The sequence below is a fragment of the Ranitomeya imitator genome, chromosome 3 (genome assembly GCF_032444005.1).
Source record: "Ranitomeya imitator isolate aRanImi1 chromosome 3, aRanImi1.pri, whole genome shotgun sequence".
NCBI classification, from domain to species: Eukaryota; Metazoa; Chordata; class Amphibia; order Anura; family Dendrobatidae; genus Ranitomeya; species Ranitomeya imitator.
In genome coordinates this window covers 286,378,651-286,399,518 of record NC_091284.1, presented here as the reverse complement: position 1 = coordinate 286,399,518, position 20,868 = coordinate 286,378,651, and the positions used below count along the sequence as shown (strand labels likewise).

General features: G+C 46.0%; 1 protein-coding gene across 1 annotated transcript in view; it reads left to right on the top strand.

Annotated features, from left to right (window-relative positions):
- Nucleotides 1-20,868, top strand: part of LOC138669780 (uncharacterized) — a 143,783-nt gene that overhangs the window by 52,673 nt on the left and 70,242 nt on the right. The window contains exons 4-5 of the mRNA XM_069756511.1: nt 2,679-2,735; nt 3,095-3,260. Coding sequence (XP_069612612.1) covers nt 2,679-2,735; nt 3,095-3,260 — 223 coding nt within the window. The remainder of the gene's footprint in view (nt 1-2,678; nt 2,736-3,094; nt 3,261-20,868) is intronic.

Genomic DNA, 20,868 nt, shown 5'->3' with positions numbered 1-20,868 from the left:
TCATTTCTCTGCCTTCTCTAGTGTTAGCTATCCCTCCTAGCTTTGTATTGTGTGCAAATTTGATTAATTTACCTTCATTTCCCTTAATTAGATAATTTATAAAAATGCTGAACAACACTTTTGCCAGGACAGATCCTTATTGTTCTTATTGTAGATCTGGGGGCAACAAACTGCATCTTGGGGGCCACATGCAGCCTGTGATGCTAAACTGTGCATTCCCCAACCATATGGACATAAAAATGCTTGATAGACAGGTAAACTATATGTGAGCAGCCACAGACAGGCTGGCAAGTGCTAATGGTGAAGACATCTCTGGATGCCTCATACATGAAAATGAGGTCTCTTAACCCCTTTGGCACTGCAAAATGTAATATATGAATTAGACAGATGGCAATCAATGTCTGTGACTCACTCCACTGCAGTTTATGGCAGTCCTGAAACATTAGGTAGTAAGCAAAAACACATGACCTATTGCAGAGAGCCATGTGCATGCATGACTTCTTCCTCTTCCTGTTTGCACAATTTTACAAGAATGTAGAGGAGAATTTTCTGCAAATCCACATAAGAAATGCTTAAAAAACTCTTTTGATAATCTTCCTATTTGTTTTTTTTTTGGGAAATGTTCAAAATAACGTAAAAAAAACTAGTATTGTGTGTGCTAATGGAACTATCCAATTAAATGCAGTCAGAAAGTTATTCACAGAGTAATTGATGCAGATTTCAATGTCGATTTAGGAGCAAAATGTATTTCTAAATCACTGTAAAAAAAGCTTTGTGTGCACATACCATGAGGCAACATTCTCACAATAAGTATTTAGTGAGTTTTTGATGTTTCATATTTTCTATTGTATTTCTGCAACTAGTAGATCAATTAGATTAAGTGCTTTGCTTACTTTTTCCTTAAATATTTGAGTGCATTTTTGAAGCTGTGGATTTTGGCTCTTTGTGTTTGATACTTCCTGGTATTTGACACAGATAAAACTTTCTTGAAATGGTGGTAATGGGCATGGTGACAGACAAGGCCATTGTGCAAACCCATGCCCAGCCTGGTGTGATGTTTTTACCTTGGCGATACGCATTTGCAGACTGCAAGCTACCGCTTAACTTGGCAGGCCAAGACGAGAGAGAATAGAAATTAATGAGGGAGACTAGAGTCCAAAAATAAACTTTTGTTACTGAACAACTTGTGAGGACGATGTAGGTTGAGGTGTCATTACGGCCCCTCACAGCTAGTCTTAACCACCAGTTGATTTGTGAGGAACTTACTGCCTGAGATGTATCGCTACAACTTCCCTCTATTATTCTCAAAGTTCATTCGATGAGGGTCACACACTCTTTATTGTGCCACTGCAGCTGTTGATCCCAGTAGGAAATATCGTGTCCTAGCCTGGCCATCTTCTCCGCTATGACCCTCAGATCTGGCTATTCTCTAGCCTAATTGTTTGCTTAAGACCTGCTTGCCTGATTAATAAAGAATCCTACTGCTACTTATTTCTTGTTTCCTAGCCCATGTCCTTGCTATCCAATGTCTGATCTCCCCTCTTTGCACACAAACACCCGCTTCAATGCAGGTCTGTTACATTAGGACTGTAGGTCCTTCTACTTCTGAATAGTCTTCCCTATCTCCCTAACAACTAGTACTAGTTCATTTTGACCACTTAACTACTCCTACTATGGACTGTCCCCAATAGTTAACACTGTCTGTGGCTAACCCTCTCTTGCAGAATGCAAACCTGATAAACCAACATTTACAAAATGGCAATGCACTATATAAATATAAGATCTTCAAGGGAGGGAGTGGGAAGCTTCTCTACTCTATAACATACTCATGTGCAGCTTGTATGTGTTTTATACCTGTGAATTTTCCCATCTAATGCAATTAAATGGGGAAAATCTGCACCTATAACTCAGTATACTTGAAAGATAAAATTGACATGCTGCAGATTTAAAACCCTTATCTGAGGTCAGTTTATGCTGTGTGTAAAAAGCACAGAGGGCATGAAATCTCTATAAATCCTATCCACTTAGCTGCAACTACGCATTCTGTGGAAGCAACACTTAAAAAACGTGCGTTGGGGACACTGGCTGCATCAATAGATATTGACCTTTTGCTACACCAAAATGTGCCTTATATTATTTGTGAACTGCCTAACAAGCTGCAGTTAGCTAGCTGTCAACAGAAACTTGTAAATATTGTAACCGTGGCTCATCCCATACATACCTCTATACATATATGTTCTTGGAGCACGGTGCAACACTTTTTGGTAAAATAACCAAGTGATGATCTGTGCTCTATGAAGTGTATAGGGCAGAGCAGTTTATGCATAGCCAGAGAAAAAATGCATATCAACATCCAGAAATGTTTCTTTACTTTTTATTCTAAAATTGACTGCACTGAAAAAGACAGAACACTAGTGTGAACAGCGCATTATGCCTAAACTAAATTGTCAAATATGTAATTTCCTCTTAAACAATGATTTGATCATACAAGTTTTGACTGAGTCATTCAACAAAAAAATAATACCCATCATGGAAATGAAAGCTGCTGAATGGCATATTAAGTTGTTGATTTTAATTTATTTTAACTTCCAATTTAATCCTCACATGTATTTTCTAAACATATTGGAAAATGTCATTTGCTAAATTGTGTATAATACGTGTGTTATGTTTCTTTGTAGAAATAGTGACTTGAAAACTTTAATATCTCTTGGAGGATGGAGTTTTGGAACAAGGCCGTAAGTAAAGAACTTATTTAGTGTTCCAGTTACCAAAAATTATGTCTTGACCACTGAATAAGCAATAATTATTAGACTGGAGTTTGTTCACTTTTGGCCACACCATGCTCTCACCTCGCTTCAAGACTACAGCCAGGGGTGCTACAAGAGAGTAGTTGGTGGAGCATGGGGGAAGTAAGTCCCCTATTTTGGTGTTTGAAGTGCTGGGGTTCCAGTACTGCAACCCACTCCAATTTAATATATCACATATCATAAGGATATGTGATATTTTTGGAAACCAGAAAACTCCTTTAAGCAGAAGTAAATCAGAATTCATATTTAGTACATGTGTAAAAAGATGCCCCTTTTTCCAACTGCAGTTTCACTACCATGGTGTCGACACCAAAGAACCGTCAAACCTTTGTTTCCTCGGTAATTGATTTTCTCAGAAAGTATGAATTTGATGGATTGGACATTGACTGGGAGTATCCTGGCTCCAGAGGAAGTCCACCAAGGGACAGGCATCTGTTCACCATTCTAGTTCAGGTAACAAAGTTCTCTCTGTGATTCAGTGAAGAGGTATTTGGAAAGCCTTTAACAAATACCTGTGTGAATTGGTGTGAGTTGCTGAATTGGGGTAGCTATATTCATAAGGGGATAACTTAGGGTGGGGGCTCATAATTAAGGGTTTATAAGGGGCGGCTGTTTGGGGCTCCAGTCCTTTTTGGAAGTGCATTTGGACAGCAAGGTGTATTGCTGTTAAGGGAACTAGAGAAAAAGAAATCTATAAATCTTCAGCATAGCGAGTGTGAGCGAGCTGAGTGTGACCTGAGTGTGAGTGTGGACGGCGGTAAGTGTGACTTGTGATTCAGTGACTTTGGATTCAGGGAGTTTCCAAGGGAGGAATTACTGAATTGCTGTCTGTTTTTTATTAATACTTTGTATTTATTTTTTTTTTTTTTTATTTAACGTTTCTGTCTGGTGCAATCCCCATTAGGAAATGTGCTCCACTCTTGTTAATGCCATCCAGTGCACCTCGTGCCACATATATGCAATCCTTGAGCAGCCGGTCGAGGGTGCATACTGCTGTGCGAGATGTGAGCACATTGTGCATTTGGAAACCCAGATTCTGAATCTAAATGTGCAGCTGGCAACACTGAGATGCATTGACAATATGGAGAGGAGTCTTCTGCTCACGGAGCAAATGCTCAATGGGATAGATGAGGGGGGGATGGTAGGATGGAGCCGCAGGACGATGAAGTAGCAAGCTGGGTGACAGTTAGGAAGCGGGGTAGAGGGAAGAGTGCCAGGGAGGCTTGTCCTCATCTGGAACACCCCAATAAGTTTGCTAAGTTGGCAGATGAGGGGGGTGCCAGTACAGGGGTAGCACTACTGCAGCCAGGCATGTCCTCTGAAAGCCGGAGGAGTGACTGCTCCAGTAAGGAGGGAAATAGGAGAGCAGGGCAGGCCAGACAGGTGCTGATAGTGGGCGACTCAATTATTAGGGGAACAGATAGGGCAATTTGTCACAAAGACAGGGATCGTCGAACGGTGTGCTGCCTACCTGGCGCTCGAGTCTGACACATTGCTGATTGGGTGGACAGATTACTGGGAGGGGCTGGTGAGGACCCAGCGGTCATGGTGCACATTGGCACTAATGACAAAGTTAGAGGTAGGTGGAAGGTCCTTAAAGATGATTTCAGGGAATTAGGCCGCAAGTTGAAAGCAAGGACCTCCAACGTGGTATTTTCCGAAATACTGCCTGTACCACGTGCCACGCCAGAGAGGCAACGGGAGGTTAGGGAGGTTAATAAGTGGCTCAAGAATTGGTGTAGGAAGGAGGGGTTTGGGTTCCTGCAGAACTGGGCCGACTTCTCAGTTGGCTACAGGCTCTACGCTAGGGACGGGCTGCATCTCAATGGGGAAGGTGCAGCTGTGCTGGGGGAGAAAATGGCTAGAAGGTTGGAGGAGTGTTTAAACTAGGAATTGGGGGGGAGGGTATTCATTTTATAGGAGGGGAAGATAGTGCAGATAGAGACCTGGGCACAAATAAGGAAGTTGGGGGTGGCGGTGGCATGGGGGGGTGGGGTTAGAACAGTTAATAATTTAAGAAATAGAGGTACAGAGAGGTACATCAAGTGCATGTATACTAATGCCAGAAGCCTCGCCAACAAAATGGACGAATTAGAACTAATGCTGTTGGAGCATAATTATGACATGGTGGGGATATCTGAGACATGGCTGGATGAGAGCCATGACTGGGCTGTTAACTTGCAGGGCTATAGCCTGTTCAGAAATGACCGTACAGATAAGCGAGGGGGTGGGGTGTGTCTATATGTAAAATCATCCTTAAAACCCATCCTGCGTGATAATATAGGTGAATTTAATGAAAATGTAGAATCCCTGTGGGTGGAGATAAGGGGAGGGGGAAAAAATAATAAATTACTGATAGGGGTTTGTTATAAATCTCCAAAAATAATGGAAGCAATGGAGAATATCCTCGTAAAGCAAATAGATGAAGCTGCGACTCAAGGAGAAGTCATTATTATGGAGGGCTTCAACTACCCTGAAATAGATTGGGGAACAGAAACCTGCAGTTCCAGCAAAGGTAATCGGTTTTTGACAACTATGAGAGACAATTACCTTTCACAACTGGTTCAGGACCCAACAAGAAGGGGGGCACTACTAGACCTAATATTAACCAACAGGCCAGACCGCATGTTAGGGCTAGCGGAACGCACCAAATAATAAGACAGATAGAGTATGGTGCGTTCGCAGCCCGGGGTCCACCGTGCAGAGATGGAACCTGCTGCCAAGTAATGACGGACTATATGGAGGTACAAAGTGAATACACACATGGGCTAACCTCACCCTGTGTGAAGGAAGCGAACCCTGTTACGTCACAGGGCCGTGGTACCGCACCAAGAGCGCAAGCAACGAGTCTCAGAACTCAATCCCAAGACACAGGATTTGAGTACATAGACCTCATGCGCTCGACACCGCTACTGAGGTGTCAGAGTGACAGCAATAGAAGCACGAGAGTGCATGCAGTGCCGCACTGGCGAACGCCACTAACCACCCAGGCTTGGGTCAGGAAAGCGCTGTGAAAGCACAAGGCGCCGAACTGGCGGTCACAGCAATAAGATGCTGTATTGTGTGTTTACGTGCTGATGGCTAAGTCGGGCGCTAGATAGCAAACATACACCTTCCGCGAACAGTCATCCAATAGGGAGGGTTATTTAAAGGGCGACTTTCACTCACAACACACACACATTTACAAATGTACACTAGCGCATGGCCGTGCGGTCATGCGCAGCTTATATAGTTGCAGCACGTTCAGGACCTTCCAATAAAGGACCAATGGGAAACTGCTACCAAAGTTTTGCCCTTTCAGGACCTTCCTGGAGGACCAATGGGATGTGCTGCAGTACCTGAGCATGTGACCCTCGATCTCCAATGGGAGATCTTGCCCTGGGCATGCTCAGAAAGAGAAAAGCAGGACTTAGCCCCAAAAGCATCTGCTCGCCGCTGCCCAACACTGACTTCAATGGCAGAAGCAGGAAAAGCAGCAGTAACTCTTTGTACAGAGTGAGACTGAGCAAGACGCTGGGACCGACGTCTCTGCTGAGCAGACTCCACTGCGGCTGGATAAGAATAGGAGACCGCAGCGGAGATGGCTTGAGATTCCCCTTGTGCAGAAGCGGGAACTCGACACCTAACATTTCCCCCCCTCCTAGGACCCCTGTTGTGAATTCTGTGGCAGAGCTCCCTCCTGTGGTCACAAGTGGTACTTCGGCTGGTTCTCTCTGTGAGCTTCCGTTGGTGGAGGAAAGTGGTACTGCGGCTTCTGAGTTTCCTTCCTCAGGTTATGTGGTGAAGTCGTTAGGTGCTGCTCTATTTAACTCCACCTAGTGCTTTTATCCTGGCTCCAGTCAATGTTCTAGTATTGGACCTGTTTCCTCCTGGATCGTTCCTGTGGCCTGCTGCTCTGCATAGCTAAGTTCCTCTTTGCCATTTGTTTGCTGTTTTTTTCTGTCCAGCTTGTCAATTTGTTTTTTTCTGCTTGCTGGAAGCTCTGGGACGCAGAGGTTGTACCTCCGTGCCGTTAGTTCGGTACGGAGGGTCTTTTTGCCCCCTTTGCGTGGTTTTTGTAGGGTTTTGTGTTGACCGCAAAGTTACCTTTCCTATCCTCGCTCTGTTCAGAAAGTTGGGCCTCACTTTGCTAAATCTATTTCATCTCTACGTTTGTCTTTTCATCTTAACTCACAGTCATTATATGTGGGGGCTGCCTTTTCCTTTGGGGTATTTCTCTGAGGCAAGGAAGGCTTATTTTCTATCTTCAGGCTAGCTAGTTTCTCAGGCCGTGCCGAGTTGCATAGGGAGCGTTAGGCGCAATCCACGGCTGCCTTTAGTGTGGTTGGAGAGGATTAGGGATTGCGGTCAACAGAGTTCCCACGTCTCAGAGCTCGTTCTTGTTTTTTGGGTTATTGCCAGGTCACTGTATGTGCACTGACCTCTATGTCCATTGTGGTACTGAATTACCTTTCATAACAGTACTGGAGTCCCGACGTACTAATGATTCCCAATAGAGGGAAAAAAGAAGTTCTGAGACAATTTTTTTTTCTTTGCACTGTGTTTTGCCTTTTTTTTCCCCTAGACATTTGGGTGGTTCAGGACACAGGTGTAGCAATGGACATTAAAGGTCTGTCTTCATGTGTGGATCAGCTCACGGCAAGAGTACAAAGTATTCAAGACTTTGTGGTTCAGAATTCTATGTTAGAACCGAGAATTCCTATTCCTGATTTGTTTTTTGGAGATAGAACTACATTTCTGAGTTTCAAAAATAATTGTAAACTATTTCTGGCTTTGAAACCTCGCTCCTCTGGTGACCCAGTTCAGCAAGTTAGGATCGTTATTTCTTTTTTGCGTGGCGATCCTCAGTACTGGACCCAGCTGACCATGTGCATGGCTCCTGCACATCAGGAGGTTATTCGCTTTCTGGTGTTGCATAATCTGCATGATGTGGTCGTGTTGGGGTTGCCATGGCTACAAGTCCAGTATTAGATTGGAAATCCATGTCTGTGTCCAGCTAGGGTTGTCAGGGGGTACATGGTGATGTCCCATTTCTGACTATTTCGTCATCCACCCCTTCTGAGGTTCCTGAGTTCTTGTCTGATTACCGGGATTTATTTGATGAGCCCAAGTCCGATACCCTACCTCCGCATAGGGATTGTGATTGTGCTATCGATTTGATTCCTGGTAGTAAATTCCCAAAAGGTCGACTGTTTAATTTATCTGTGCCTGAGCACGCCGCTATGCGGAGTTATGTGAAGGAGTCTTTGGAGAAGGGGCATATTCGCCCGTCATCGTCGCCATTAGGAGCAGAGTTCTTTTTTGTAGCCAAGAAGGATGGTTCACTGAGACCTTGTATAGATTACCGCCTTCTAAATAAGATCACGGTTAAATTTCAGTACCCCTTGCCATTGTTATCTGATTTGTTTGCTCGGATTAAGGGGGCTATTTGGTTCACCAAGATAGATCTTCGTGGTGCGTATAATCTTGTGCATATTAAGCGAGGCGATGAGTGGAAAACTGCATTTAATACGCCCGAGGGCCATTTTGAGTATCTAGTAATGCCATTCGGACTTGCCAATGCTCCATCAGTGTTTCAGTCCTTTATGCATGACATCTTCCGAGAGTACCTGGATAAATTCCTGATTGTGTACTTAGATGACATTTTGATCTTCTCGGATGATTGGGAGTCTCATGTGAAGCAGGTCAGAACGGTGTTTCAGGTCCTGCATGCTAATTCTTTGTTTGTGAAGGGATCAAAGTGTCTCTTTGGTGTTCAGAAGGTTTCATTTTTGGGGTTCATCTTTTCCCCTTCTACTATCGAGATGGACCCTGTTAAGGTCCAAGCCATCCATAATTGGACTCAGCCGACATCTCTGAAAAGTCTGCAAAAGTTCCTGGGCTTTGCTAATTTTTATCGTCGCTTCATCTGCAATTTTTCTAGTATTGCTAAACCATTGACCGATTTGACCAAGAAAGGTGCTGATTTGGTCAATTGGTCTTCTGCTGCGGTGGAAGCTTTTCAAGAGTTGAAGCGTCGTTTTTCTTCTGCCCCTGTGTTGTGTCAACCAGATGTTTCGCTTCCGTTCCAGGTCGAGGTTGATGCTTCTGAGATTGGAGCAGGGGCTGTTTTGTCGCAGAGAAGTTCTGATTGCTCGGTGATGAAACCATGCGCCTCCTTTTCCAGGAAGTTTTCGCCTGCTGAGCGAAATTATGATGTGGGCAATCGAGAGTTGCTGGCCATGAAGTGGGCATTCGAGGAGTGGCGTCATTGGCTTGAAGGAGCTAAGCATCGTGTGGTGGTCTTGACTGATCATAAGAACTTGACTTATCTCGAGTCCGCCAAGCGGTTGAATCCTAGACAAGCTCGTTGGTCGTTGTTTTTTGCCCGTTTTGACTTTGTGATTTCATACCTTCCGGGCTCTAAAAATGTGAAGGCGAATGCTCTGTCTAGGAGTTTTGTGCCCGACTCTCCGGGTGTATCTGAGCCGGCGGGTATCCTCAAAGAGGGAGTAATTGTGTCTGCCATCTCCCCTGATTTGCGGCGGGTGCTGCAAAAATTTCAGGCTAATAAACCTGATCGTTGCCCAGCGGAGAAACTGTTTGTCCCTGATAGGTGGACGAATAAAGTTATCTCTGAGGTTCATTGTTCGGTGTTGGCTGGTCATCCTGGAATCTTTGGTACCAGAGAGTTAGTGGCTAGATCCTTTTGGTGGCCATCTCTGTCGCGGGATGTGCGTACTTTTGTGCAGTCCTGTGGGATTTGTGCTCGGGCTAAGCCCTGCTGTTCTCGTGCCAGTGGGTTGCTTTTGCCCTTGCCGGTCCCGAAGAGGCCTTGGACACATATCTCTATGGATTTTATTTCAGATCTTCCCGTCTCTCAAAAGATGTCAGTCATTTGGGTGGTCTGTGATCGCTTCTCTAAGATGGTCCATTTGATACCCTTGTCTAAATTGCCTTCCTCCTCTGATTTGGTGCCATTGTTTTTCCAGCATGTGGTTCGTTTACATGGCATTCCAGAGAATATCGTTTCTGACAGAGGTTCCCAGTTTGTTTCGAGGTTTTGGCGAGCCTTTTGTGGTAGGATGGGCATTGACTTGTCTTTTTCCTCGGCTTTCCATCCTCAGACTAATGGCCAGACCGAACGAACCAATCAGACCTTGGAAACATATCTGAGATGCTTTGTTTCTGCTGATCAGGATGACTGGGTGTCCTTTTTGCCTTTGGCTGAGTTCGCCCTTAATAATCGGGCCAGCTCGGCTACCTTGGTTTCACCGTTTTTCTGCAACTGTGGGTTCCATCCTCGTTTCTCTTCAGGGCAGGTTGAGTCTTCGGACTGTCCTGGTGTGGATACTGTGGTGGACAGGTTGCAGCAGATTTGGACTCATGTAGTGGACAATTTGACTTTGTCCCAGGAGAAGGCTCAACGTTTCGCTAATCGCAGACGCTGTGTGGGTCCCCGACTTCGGGTTGGGGATTTGGTTTGGTTATCTTCTCATCATATTCCTATGAAGGTTTCCTCTCCTAAGTTTAAGCCTCGTTTTATTGGTCCATATAGGATTTCTGAGGTTCTTAATCCTGTGTCTTTTCGTCTGACCCTTCCAGATTCTTTTTCCATACATAACGTATTCCATAGGTCATTGTTGCGGAGATATGTGGCACCTATGGTTCCATCTGTTGATCCTCCTGCCCCGGTTTTGGTGGAGGGGGAGTTGGAGTATATTGTGGAGAAGATTTTGGATTCTCGTGTTTCAAGGCGGAAACTCCAGTATCTGATTAAGTGGAAGAGTTATGCTCAGGAAGATAATTCCTGGGTCTTTGCCTCTGATGTCCATGCTCCCGATCTTGTTCGTGCCTTTCATATGGCTCATCCTGGTCGTCCTGGGAGCTCTGGTGAGGGTTCGGTGACCCCTCCTCAAGGGGGGGGTACTGTTGTGAATTCTGTGGCAGAGCTCCCTCTTGTGGTCACAAGTGGTACTTCGGCTGGTTCTCTCTGTGAGCTTCCGTTGGTGGAGGAAAGTGGTACTGCGGCTTCTGAGTTTCCTTCCTCAGGTTATGTGGTGAAGTCGTTAGGTGCTGCTCTATTTAACTCCACCTAGTGCTTTTATCCTGGCCTCCAGTCAATGTTCTAGTATTGGACCTGTTTCCTCCTGGATCGTTCCTGTGGCCTGCTGCTCTGCATAGCTAAGTTCCTCTTTGCTATTTGTTTGCTGTTTTTTTCTGTCCAGCTTGTCAATTTGTTTTTTTCTGCTTGCTGGAAGCTCTGGGACGCAGAGGTTGTACCTCCGTGCCGTTAGTTCGGTACGGAGGGTCTTTTTGCCCCCTTTGCGTGGTTTTTGTAGGGTTTTGTGTTGACCGCAAAGTTACCTTTCCTATCCTCGCTCTGTTCAGAAAGTTGGGCCTCACTTTGCTAAATCTATTTCATCTCTACGTTTGTCTTTTCATCTTAACTCACAGTCATTATATGTGGGGGCTGCCTTTTCCTTTGGGGTATTTCTCTGAGGCAAGGTAGGCTTATTTTCTATCTTCAGGCTAGCTAGTTTCTCAGGCCGTGCCGAGTTGCATAGGGAGCGTTAGGCGCAATCCACGGCTGCCTTTAGTGTGGTTGGAGAGGATTAGAGATTGCGGTCAACAGAGTTCCCACGTCTCAGAGCTCGTTCTTGTTTTTTGGGTTATTGCCAGGTCACTGTATGTGCGCTGACCTCTATGTCCATTGTGGTACTGAATTACCTTTCATAACAGACCCCCCCCCTCCTTGGGCCTCGCTACGCTCGAAGGCAGCAATGAGCTGTGGGGCCCGAATGTTTTCAGCAGGCTCCCAGGACCTGTCCTCTGGGCCATAACCCTTCCAATCCACCAGATAGAACTTTTGCCACGTACCACCTTGCACCCCAAAATAGCGTTCACCTTGTAATCGTCCATAGATGAACCCGATGTCCCGGCAGATGACTCGGAAAACCGGGACATGTATACGGGTTTCAAGAGGGACACATGAAAGGTGTCGGTGATACCCAAGCGTGGAGGAAGGGCCAGACGGTAGACCACAGGGTTAACCTGTTCAAGGACCTTGAAGGGACCCAAGTAGCGAGGTGCAAACTTAGTGGACTCAACACGCAGCCTGATGTTACGGGCGGAGAGCCACACTAAGTCGCCAGGAGCAAAGGTCGGAGCGGGACGCCGATGAGCATCGGCGGAGGACCTCATTCTCTCCTTGGAGGCCTGAATGGCATCCTGAGTGCGGTCCCAAATGTCCCGTGCCTCCACAGCCCAGTCTGCCACCCTGGAGTCAGCAGAAGACACAGGCATGGGCACAGGGACACGCGGATGCTGGCCGTAATTTAGGAGGAATGGAGTCTGACCGGTGGAGTCGGCTACGGCATTGTTAAGCGCAAACTCTGCCCACGGTAGCAAGGATGCCCAGTCATCCTGCCTGGCAGAAACAAAATGTCGTAAATATGTGACCAAGGTCTGGTTGGCCCTCTCTACCAACCTATTCGTCTCGGGATGATATGCCGAAGAGAGATTCAACTCAATACTGAGTAGACAACAAAGCTCTCTCCAGAATCGAGACGCAAACTGGGGACCCCGGTCACTAACAATTTTGTCTGGCATACCGTGTAGGCGAAAGATATGTTTGATGAACAAGACAGCCAACGCCCGTGCAGAAGGTAGCCGTGGAAGAGGCACCAAGTGCACCATTTTGGAAATATGGTCGGTGATCACCCAGATAATGGTGCAGTTACGAGACTTGAGTAAGCCCACCACAAAGTCCATCCCGACCATCTCCCAGGGCCTGTCCTCCACCGGCAGAGGGTAAAGCAAACCAGCTGGCCGTTGCCGAGGGGACTTGTTCTTGGCGCAAGAGACACACGCCCGAACATATTCTGCAACATCACGAGCCATATGCGGCCACCAGTATGTCCTAGCCAGTAACTCAGATGTCCTTTTGGAACCAAAATGTCCACCCACCCTGGACGAGTGTGCCCAAGAGAGAACCTCCGGTCGCAAACTGGATGGTACAAAAGTCTTGCCCGGAGGCACAGACTCTAGCGAAACCGGGGCCACAGTTCTCAAGCTCTCGGTGGGGACAATAAGCCGAGGCTCCTCTTCCTCCTCCGCAGATGACACAACGGAGCGAGAGAGAGCATCGGCCCGAATGTTCTTCTCCCCAGAAAGAAGATGGAGGGTGAAATGAAACCGGGAGAAGAATAAGGACCATCTGGCCTGGCGAGAATTCAACCGCTGGGCTGTCTGCAGGTACACCAAATTTTTATGGTCTGTGAAGACTTGGAAGGGAAAACGTGCTCCCTCCAAGAGATGTCTCCACTCCGAGAAAGCCAACTTCATGGCTAGCAACTCCCTGTCCCCGATGGAATAATTCCTCTCTGCTGGTGAGAAGGTCTTAGAAAAGAAGAAGCAAGGATGCTTCCGACCTTGAGCATCCTTTTGGAAGAGGACTGCTCCAGCACCAACAGAAGAGGCATCCACCTCCATGATAAATGGCTTATCAACATCGGGGCGATGTAGAATGGGAGCGCTAGCGAAGTGTGACTTTATGGAGTTAAAGGCCTTGGAGACCTCCTCAGACCACAATTTGGGATTTGCCCCCTTCTTGGTGAGGGCAACCAAGGGAGCTATCAAAGTTGAGAAGTGCGGAATGAACTGGCGATAATAATTAATGAACCCCATAAAGCGCTGCACCGCTTTAAGAGAATGGGGTTCCTGCCAGTCTATCACAGCCTGTAGTTTGGCAGGATCCATAGCCAATCCCTGGGCAGAGATGATGTAGCCTAGGAAAGGTAAGGACTCCTGCTCGAACATACACTTCTCCAACTTGCCATAGAGGGAGTTTGCCCGTAAGAGATCGAAGACTTTGCAAACATCTCTCCAGTGGGAGTCAATATCTGGAGAGTAGATGAGAATATCATCCAGATAGACTACGACCGAGGTGGAAAGCATATCCCGGAAGATGTCGTTCACAAAGTCTTGGAAAACGGCTGGGGCATTACAGAGCCCGAAGGGCATCACCAGATATTCATAGTGCCCATCCCTGGTGTTAAAAGCCGTCTTCCATTCGTCCCCCTCACGGATGCGAATCAGGTTGTAAGCACCCCGCAGATCTAATTTAGTAAATACCCTTGCTCCCCGAAGCCTATCGAAGAGCTCAGATATCAAGGGCAAAGGATACTTATTCTTAACGGTGATGGCGTTAAGACCCCTGTAGTCTATGCATGGACGCAATTCCCCATTCTTCTTCTGCACGAAGAAGAACCCTGCCCCAGCAGGTGACACTGACTTCCTAATGAATCCTCTTGCCAGATTTTCCTGGATGTACTGTGACATTGCCTCCGTCTCCGGGAGAGATAACGGATAGACTCGACCCCGGGGAGGCTCAGCACCAGGCAAGAGATCAATAGGACAGTCATAGGGGCGATGGGGAGGAAGGATCTCCGCCGCCTTTTTGGAGAACACGTCTGCATAAGACCAATACTGCTTGGGGAGAGAGGATAGATCTGCGGGTACCTCTGTAGTAGCAACCTGAATGCACTCCCTCTGACACCTACCCCCACAAGATTCGCCCCATCCCAGAATTCTGCCTGAGGACCACTCGATATGAGGAGAGTGGTACCGTAGCCAAGGTATTCCCAACAGGACCTCATCAATTCCCTCAGGAATGACGAGCAGAGATATAATCTCCTGATGAGATGGCGACATGGACAGAGTAAAAGGGATGGTCTGGTGTGTTATCTGTGAGGGCAGTGTCGACCCATTCACCACTCGTACCATTACTGGTTGAGCTAGCATAACCAGGGGTATTGCGTGACGTTGGGCGAAGGCAGAAGACATAAAATTACCCTCCGCCCCAGAATCCACGCAGAGCTCTACCAAGTGGGAAAATGAGCCTATAATAATTGTCCCCTTAAAGGACAATTTAGAGGCAAACGTCACCGTGTCTAGTGTACCTCCACCTACTACCACTAGACGCTGACGTTTCCTCGACCGCTGAGGACATCTGGTGGCTAGATGTCCTGACTGCTGGCAAACATGACAGACCTTGAGTGCACAAGCACAAGCGGTCCAGGACTTAGATCCCGCTTTTGACACTTCCATGGCCTCATGTGACTCAGGAACCAGGACCGGAGATTCCAGCGGTTTGGCGAAGGTAGGAGCCATCCGAAACCTCTGCCTACACTGGGCTCGCTCTAACCTCCGCTCGTTAAAACGGAGGTCAATTCGAGTGGAGACAGTTATTAACTCCTCCAGTGTGGCAGGAATCTCCCTAGTGGCCAGAGCGTCCTTAACGTGATCAGCCAGGCCCCTCCAAAATATGGGGATAAGGGCTTTATCCGACCAGTCCAGCTCAGAAGCTAAACTGCGGAATTGGATGGCAAAATGACTGACCAAGGACTCACCCTGAGTTAATGCCAGCAGTTGGAGCGCAGTATCATGGGTGACTTGGGGTCCTAAAAAGACCTGTTTTAGAGTGCTCAGGAACAGCGGAGCACTCTGCACCACATGATCGCCACAGCGGCGTAGCCCATTCCAACGCCCTGTCCGACAAGAGAGACACTATAAATCCCACCTTATCCCGCTCTGTGGGAAAACGTGCAGCCAGGAGCTCGAGGTGAATAGAGCACTGACTCACGAATCCCCTACAAAATTTGCTATCACCAGAAAATTTTTCTGGCAGCGGGAGGCGAGATAATGTCGGAACAGGGGTGGCAATGGACAAGGTTGCTGCAGCCACGCTAGCAGCCTGTACAGCAACTGCGGTAACATCCACAGCTGAGGTTGAGCTCTCGAGAGCCTCCAACCTACCCTCCAGCTGCTGGATATACCGCAAGGATTGCTGTTTGTCCGTCATTACTAGCCAGACCCTGGCGCTAGTGTAATGTTAGGGCTAGCGGAACGCGCCAAATAATAAGACAGAGAGAGTATGGTGCGTTCGCAGCCCGGGATCCATCGTGCAGAGATGGAACCTGCTGCCAAGTAATGACGGACTATATGGAGGTATAAAGTGAATACACACATGGGCTAACCTCACCCTGTGTGAAGGAAGCGAACCCTGTTACGTCACAGGGCCGTGGTACCGCACCAAGAGCGCAAGCAACGAGTCTCAGAACTCAATCCCAAGACACAGGATTTGAGTACATAGACCTCATGCGCTCGACACCGCTACTGAGGTGTCAGAGTGACAGCAATAGAAGCACGAGAGTGCATGCAGTGCCGCACTGGCGAATGCCACTAACCACCCAGGCTTGGGTCGCTAAAGCGCTGTGAAACCACAAGGCGCCGAACTGGCGGTCACAGCAATAAGACGCTGTATTGTGTGTTTACGTGCTGATGGCTAAGTCGGGAGCTAGATAGCAAACATACACCTTCCGCGAACAGTCATCCAATAGGGAGGGTTATTTAAAGAGCGACTTTCACTCACAACACACACACATTTACAAATGTACACTAGCGCATGGCCGTGCGGTCATGCGCAGCTTATATAGTTGCAGCAAGTTCAGGACCTTCCAATAAAGGACCAATGGGAAGCTGCTACCAAAGTTTTGCCCTTTCAGGACCTTCCTGGAGGACCAATGGGATGTGCTGCAGTACCTGAGCATGTGACCCTCGATCTCCATTGGGAGATCTTGCCCTGGGCATGCTCAGAAAGAGAAAAGCAGGACTTAGCCCCAAAAGCATCTGCTCGCCGCTGCCCAACACTGACTTCAATGGCAGAAGCAGGAAAAGCAGCAGTAACTCTTTGTACAGAGTGAGACTGAGCAAGACGCTGGGACCGACGTCTCTGCTGAGCAGACTCCACTGCGGCTGGATAAGAATGGGAGACCGCAGCGGAGATGCCTCGAAATTCCCCTTGTGCAGAAGCGGGAACTCGACACCTAACACCGCATATCAAATATAAGGGTTGGGGGTTACTTGGGAAATAGTGATCACAAAATAATAAGTTTTCACGCATCCTTTAAAAAGATGTGTAATAGAGGGGTTACAAGGACACTAAACTTCGGGAGGGCAAATTTCCAATGGATGAGAGATGATCTTGGTGCAATTAACTGGGACGATATCCTGAGACACAAAAATACACAAAGAAAATGGGAGACATTTATTAGCATCCTGGATAAGGACCTGTGCACAGTAAATACCGCATGGGAATAAACGTACTAGAAATAGGAGGAAACCAATATGGCTAAATAGAGCTGTAAGGGGCACAATAAGTGACAAAAAGAATGCATTTAGAGAATTAAAGAAATTTAGAAAAATTAAATAAATTCTGTAAAAAGCAAATCAAGGCAGCAAAGATTGAAACAGAGAGACTCATTGCCAGAGAGAGTAAAAATAATCCTAAAATATTCTTTAACTACATGAAAAGTAAGAAACTAAAAAATGATAGTGTTGGCCCCCTTAAAAATAGTCTGGGTGAAATGGTGGATGAGGATTAGGAAAAGCCAATATGCTAAATTACTTTTTTTCATCAGTATTTACACAAGAAAATCCCTTGGCATACAAAATGATCAGTGATAAAAATTCCTAACTAAATGTCACCTGCTTAACCCAGCAGGAAGTGCGGTGGTGTCTAAAAATCACTAAAATTGACAAATCTCCGGGCCCGGATGGGATACACCCTCGAGTACTGCAGGAATTAAGTACAGTCATTGATAGACCATTATTTTTAATCTTTAAAGACTCCATAATAACAGGGTCTGTACCACAGGACTGGCGTATAGCAAATGTGGTGCCAATATTCAAAAAGGGGACAAAAACTGAACTCGGAAATTATAGGCCAGTAAGCTTAACCTCTACTGTAGGTAAAATCCTGGAGGGCATTCTATAGGATGCTATACTGGAGTATCTGAAGAGGAATAACCTCATGACCCAGTATCAGCACGGGTTTACTAGGGACCGTTCATGTCAGACTAATTTGATCAGCTTCTATGAAGAGGTAAGTTCCGGACTGGACCAAGGGAACCCAGTGGATGTAGTGTATATGGACTTTTCAAAAGCTTTTGATACGGTGCCACACAAAAGGTTGAAACATAAAATGAGAATAATGGGGATAGGGGAAAATATGTGTAAGTGGGTTGAGAGCTGGCTCAGGGATAGGAAACAAAGGGTGGTTATTAATGGAGCACACTCGGACTGGGTAGCGGTTAGCAATGGGATACCACAGGGGTCAGTATTGGGCCCTCTTCTTTTTAACATATTTATTAATGACCTTGTAGGGGGCATTCAGAGTAGTATTTCAATATTTGCAGATGACACTAAACTCTGCAGGGTAATCAATACAGAGGAAGACAATTTTATATTACAGGATGATTTATGTAAACTAGAAGCTTGGGCTGATAAATGGCAAATGAGCTTTAATGGGGATAAATGTAAGGTCATGCACTTGGGTAGAAGTAATAAGATGTATTACTGTGCGCTTAATTCTAAAACTCTGGGCAAAACCGTCAATCGAAAAGACCTGGGTGTATGGGTGGATGACAAACTCATATTCAGTGGCCAGTGTCAGGCAGCTGCTACAAAGGCAAATAAAATAATGGGATGCATTAAAAGAGGCATAGATGCTCATGAGGAGAACATAATTTTACCTCTATACAAGTCACTAGTTCGACCACACTTAGAATACTGTGCACAGTTCTGGTCTCCAGTGTATAAGAAAGACATAGCTGAACTGGAGCGGGTGCAGAGAAGAGCGACCAAGGTTATTAGAGGACTGAGGGGTCTGCAATACCAAGATAGGTTATTACTAGGGTTGAGCGAAACGGGTCGAACATTTTCAAAAGTCGCCAACTTTTGACAAAGTCGGGTTTCATGAAACCCGATCCGACCCCTGTGCGGGGTCGGCCATGCGGTACGCGACTTTCGCGCCAAAGTCGCGTTTCAATGACGCGAAAAGCGCCATTTCTCAGCCAATGAAGGTAAACGCAGAGTGTGGGCAGCGTGATGACATAGGTCCTGGTCCCCACCATCTTAGAAAAGGGCATTGCAGTGATTGGCTTGCTGTCCGCGGCGTCACAGGGGCTATAAAGAGGCGTTCCCGCCGACCGCCATATTACTGCTGCTGATCTGAGCTTAGGGAGAGGTTGCTGCCGCTTCGTCAGAAGCAGGGATAGCGTTAGGCAGGGTCCATTAACCACCAAACCGCTTGTGCTGTAGCGATTTCCACAGCCCAACACCACCTTCGGTGTGCAGGGACAGTGGAAGCTACATTTTTTTTTTTCCTCAGCGCTGTAGCTCATTGGGCTGCCCTAGAAGGCTCCCTGATAGCTGCATTGCTGTGTGTACGCCGCTGTGCAAACCAACTGCTTTTTTCAAAGCACAAATCCTCTTGTTCCTTCCTTTCTGCACAGCTATCTTGTTTGTTTGTCCACACTTTTTATTTAATTTGTGCATCAGTCCACTCCTTATTGCTGCCTGCCATACCTGGCTGAGATTACTGCAGGGAGATAGTAATTGAAGGACAGTTCCTTTTTTTTTTTTTTTTGTGGGAGATTAAGATTGGCATTTCTGCAAGAGTGCCATCCCTGTCTGTGTCATCTCTCACTCAGTGGGCCATAGAAAGCCTATTCATTGTTTTGCTTGATTTGGGTTCTAAAATCTACCTGAAAAAATCACTACATCAATCAGTGGGAGAAAAATATTGGCCTCAGGGCTTGTGTGCCACTCCTTACTCCTGTGTGTGCCATCTCTCACTCAGTGGGCCATAGAAAGCCTATTTATTGTTTTGCTTGATTTGGGTTCCAAAATCTACCTGAAAAAATCACAACATCAATCAGTGGGAGAAAAATATTGGCCTCAGGGCTTGTGTGCCACTCCTGACTCCTGTGAGTGCCATCTCTCACTCAGTGGGCCATAGAAAGCCTATTCATTTTTTTGCTTGATTTGGGTTCTAAATTCTACCTGAAAAAATCAATAAATCAATCAGTGGGAGATTAATATTGGCCTTTGGGCTTGTGTGCCAGTCCTAAGCGTGCCATCTCTCTCTCTCAGATAGTGGGCCATAGAAAGCCAATTTATTATTTTTTTTATTGGGTTTATAAATTTTCCCTGGAAAAAAAAAAAAAAAAGTGGGAGATTAATATTGGCCTCTGGGCTTGTGTGCCAGTCCTGAGCGTGCCATCTCTCTCACAAATAGTGGGCCATAGAAAGCCTATTTATTTTTTTGGTTGATTTGGGTTCTAAATTCTACCTGAAAAAATCAATAAATCAATCAGTGGGAGATTAATATTGGCCTTTGGGCTTGTGTGCCAGTCCTAAGCGTGCCATCTCTCTCTCTCAGATAGTGGGCCATAGAAAGCCTATTTATTATTTTTTTTATTGGGTTTATAAATTTTCCCTGGAAAAAAAAAAAAAAGTGGGAGATTAATATTGGCCTCTGGGCTTGTGTGCCAGTCCTGAGCGTGCCATCTCTCTCACAAATAGTGGGCCATAGAAAGCCTATTTATTTTTTTGGTTGATTTGGGTTCTAAATTCTACCTGAAAAAATCAATAAATCAATCAGTGGGAGATAAATATTGGCCTCTGGGCTTGTGTGCCACTCCTGACTCCTGTGTGCGTCATCTCTCACTCAGTGGGCCCTAGAAAGCCTATTTTTTGTTTTATTTGTTTTCTAAGTTCTCCCTGAAAAAATCATTTTATTTTATTTGGTTTCTAAATTATTCCTGAAAAAATCATTTTTTTTGTATTTTTTTTTTCTAAAGTCTCCCTGAAAAAAAAAAAAAAAAATCAAATCAGTGGGAGATTAATATTGCCCTTTCTGCTTGTGTGCCAGTCTTGACTCCTGGGTGTGCCATCTCTCTCTCTCCAATTGTGGGCCATAGAAAGCCTATTAATTTTTTTGCTTGATTTGGGTTCCAAAATCTACCTGAAAAAATCACTAAATCAATCAGTGGGAGATAAATATTGGCCTCTGGGCTTGTGTGCCACTCCTGACTCCTGTGTGCATCCTCTCTCACTCAGTGGGCCCTACAAAGCCTATTTTTTTTTATTTGTTTTCTAAATTCTCCCTGAAACAATCATTTTATTTTATTTTGTTTCTAAATTCTTCCTGAAAAATTCATTTTTTTGTATTTTT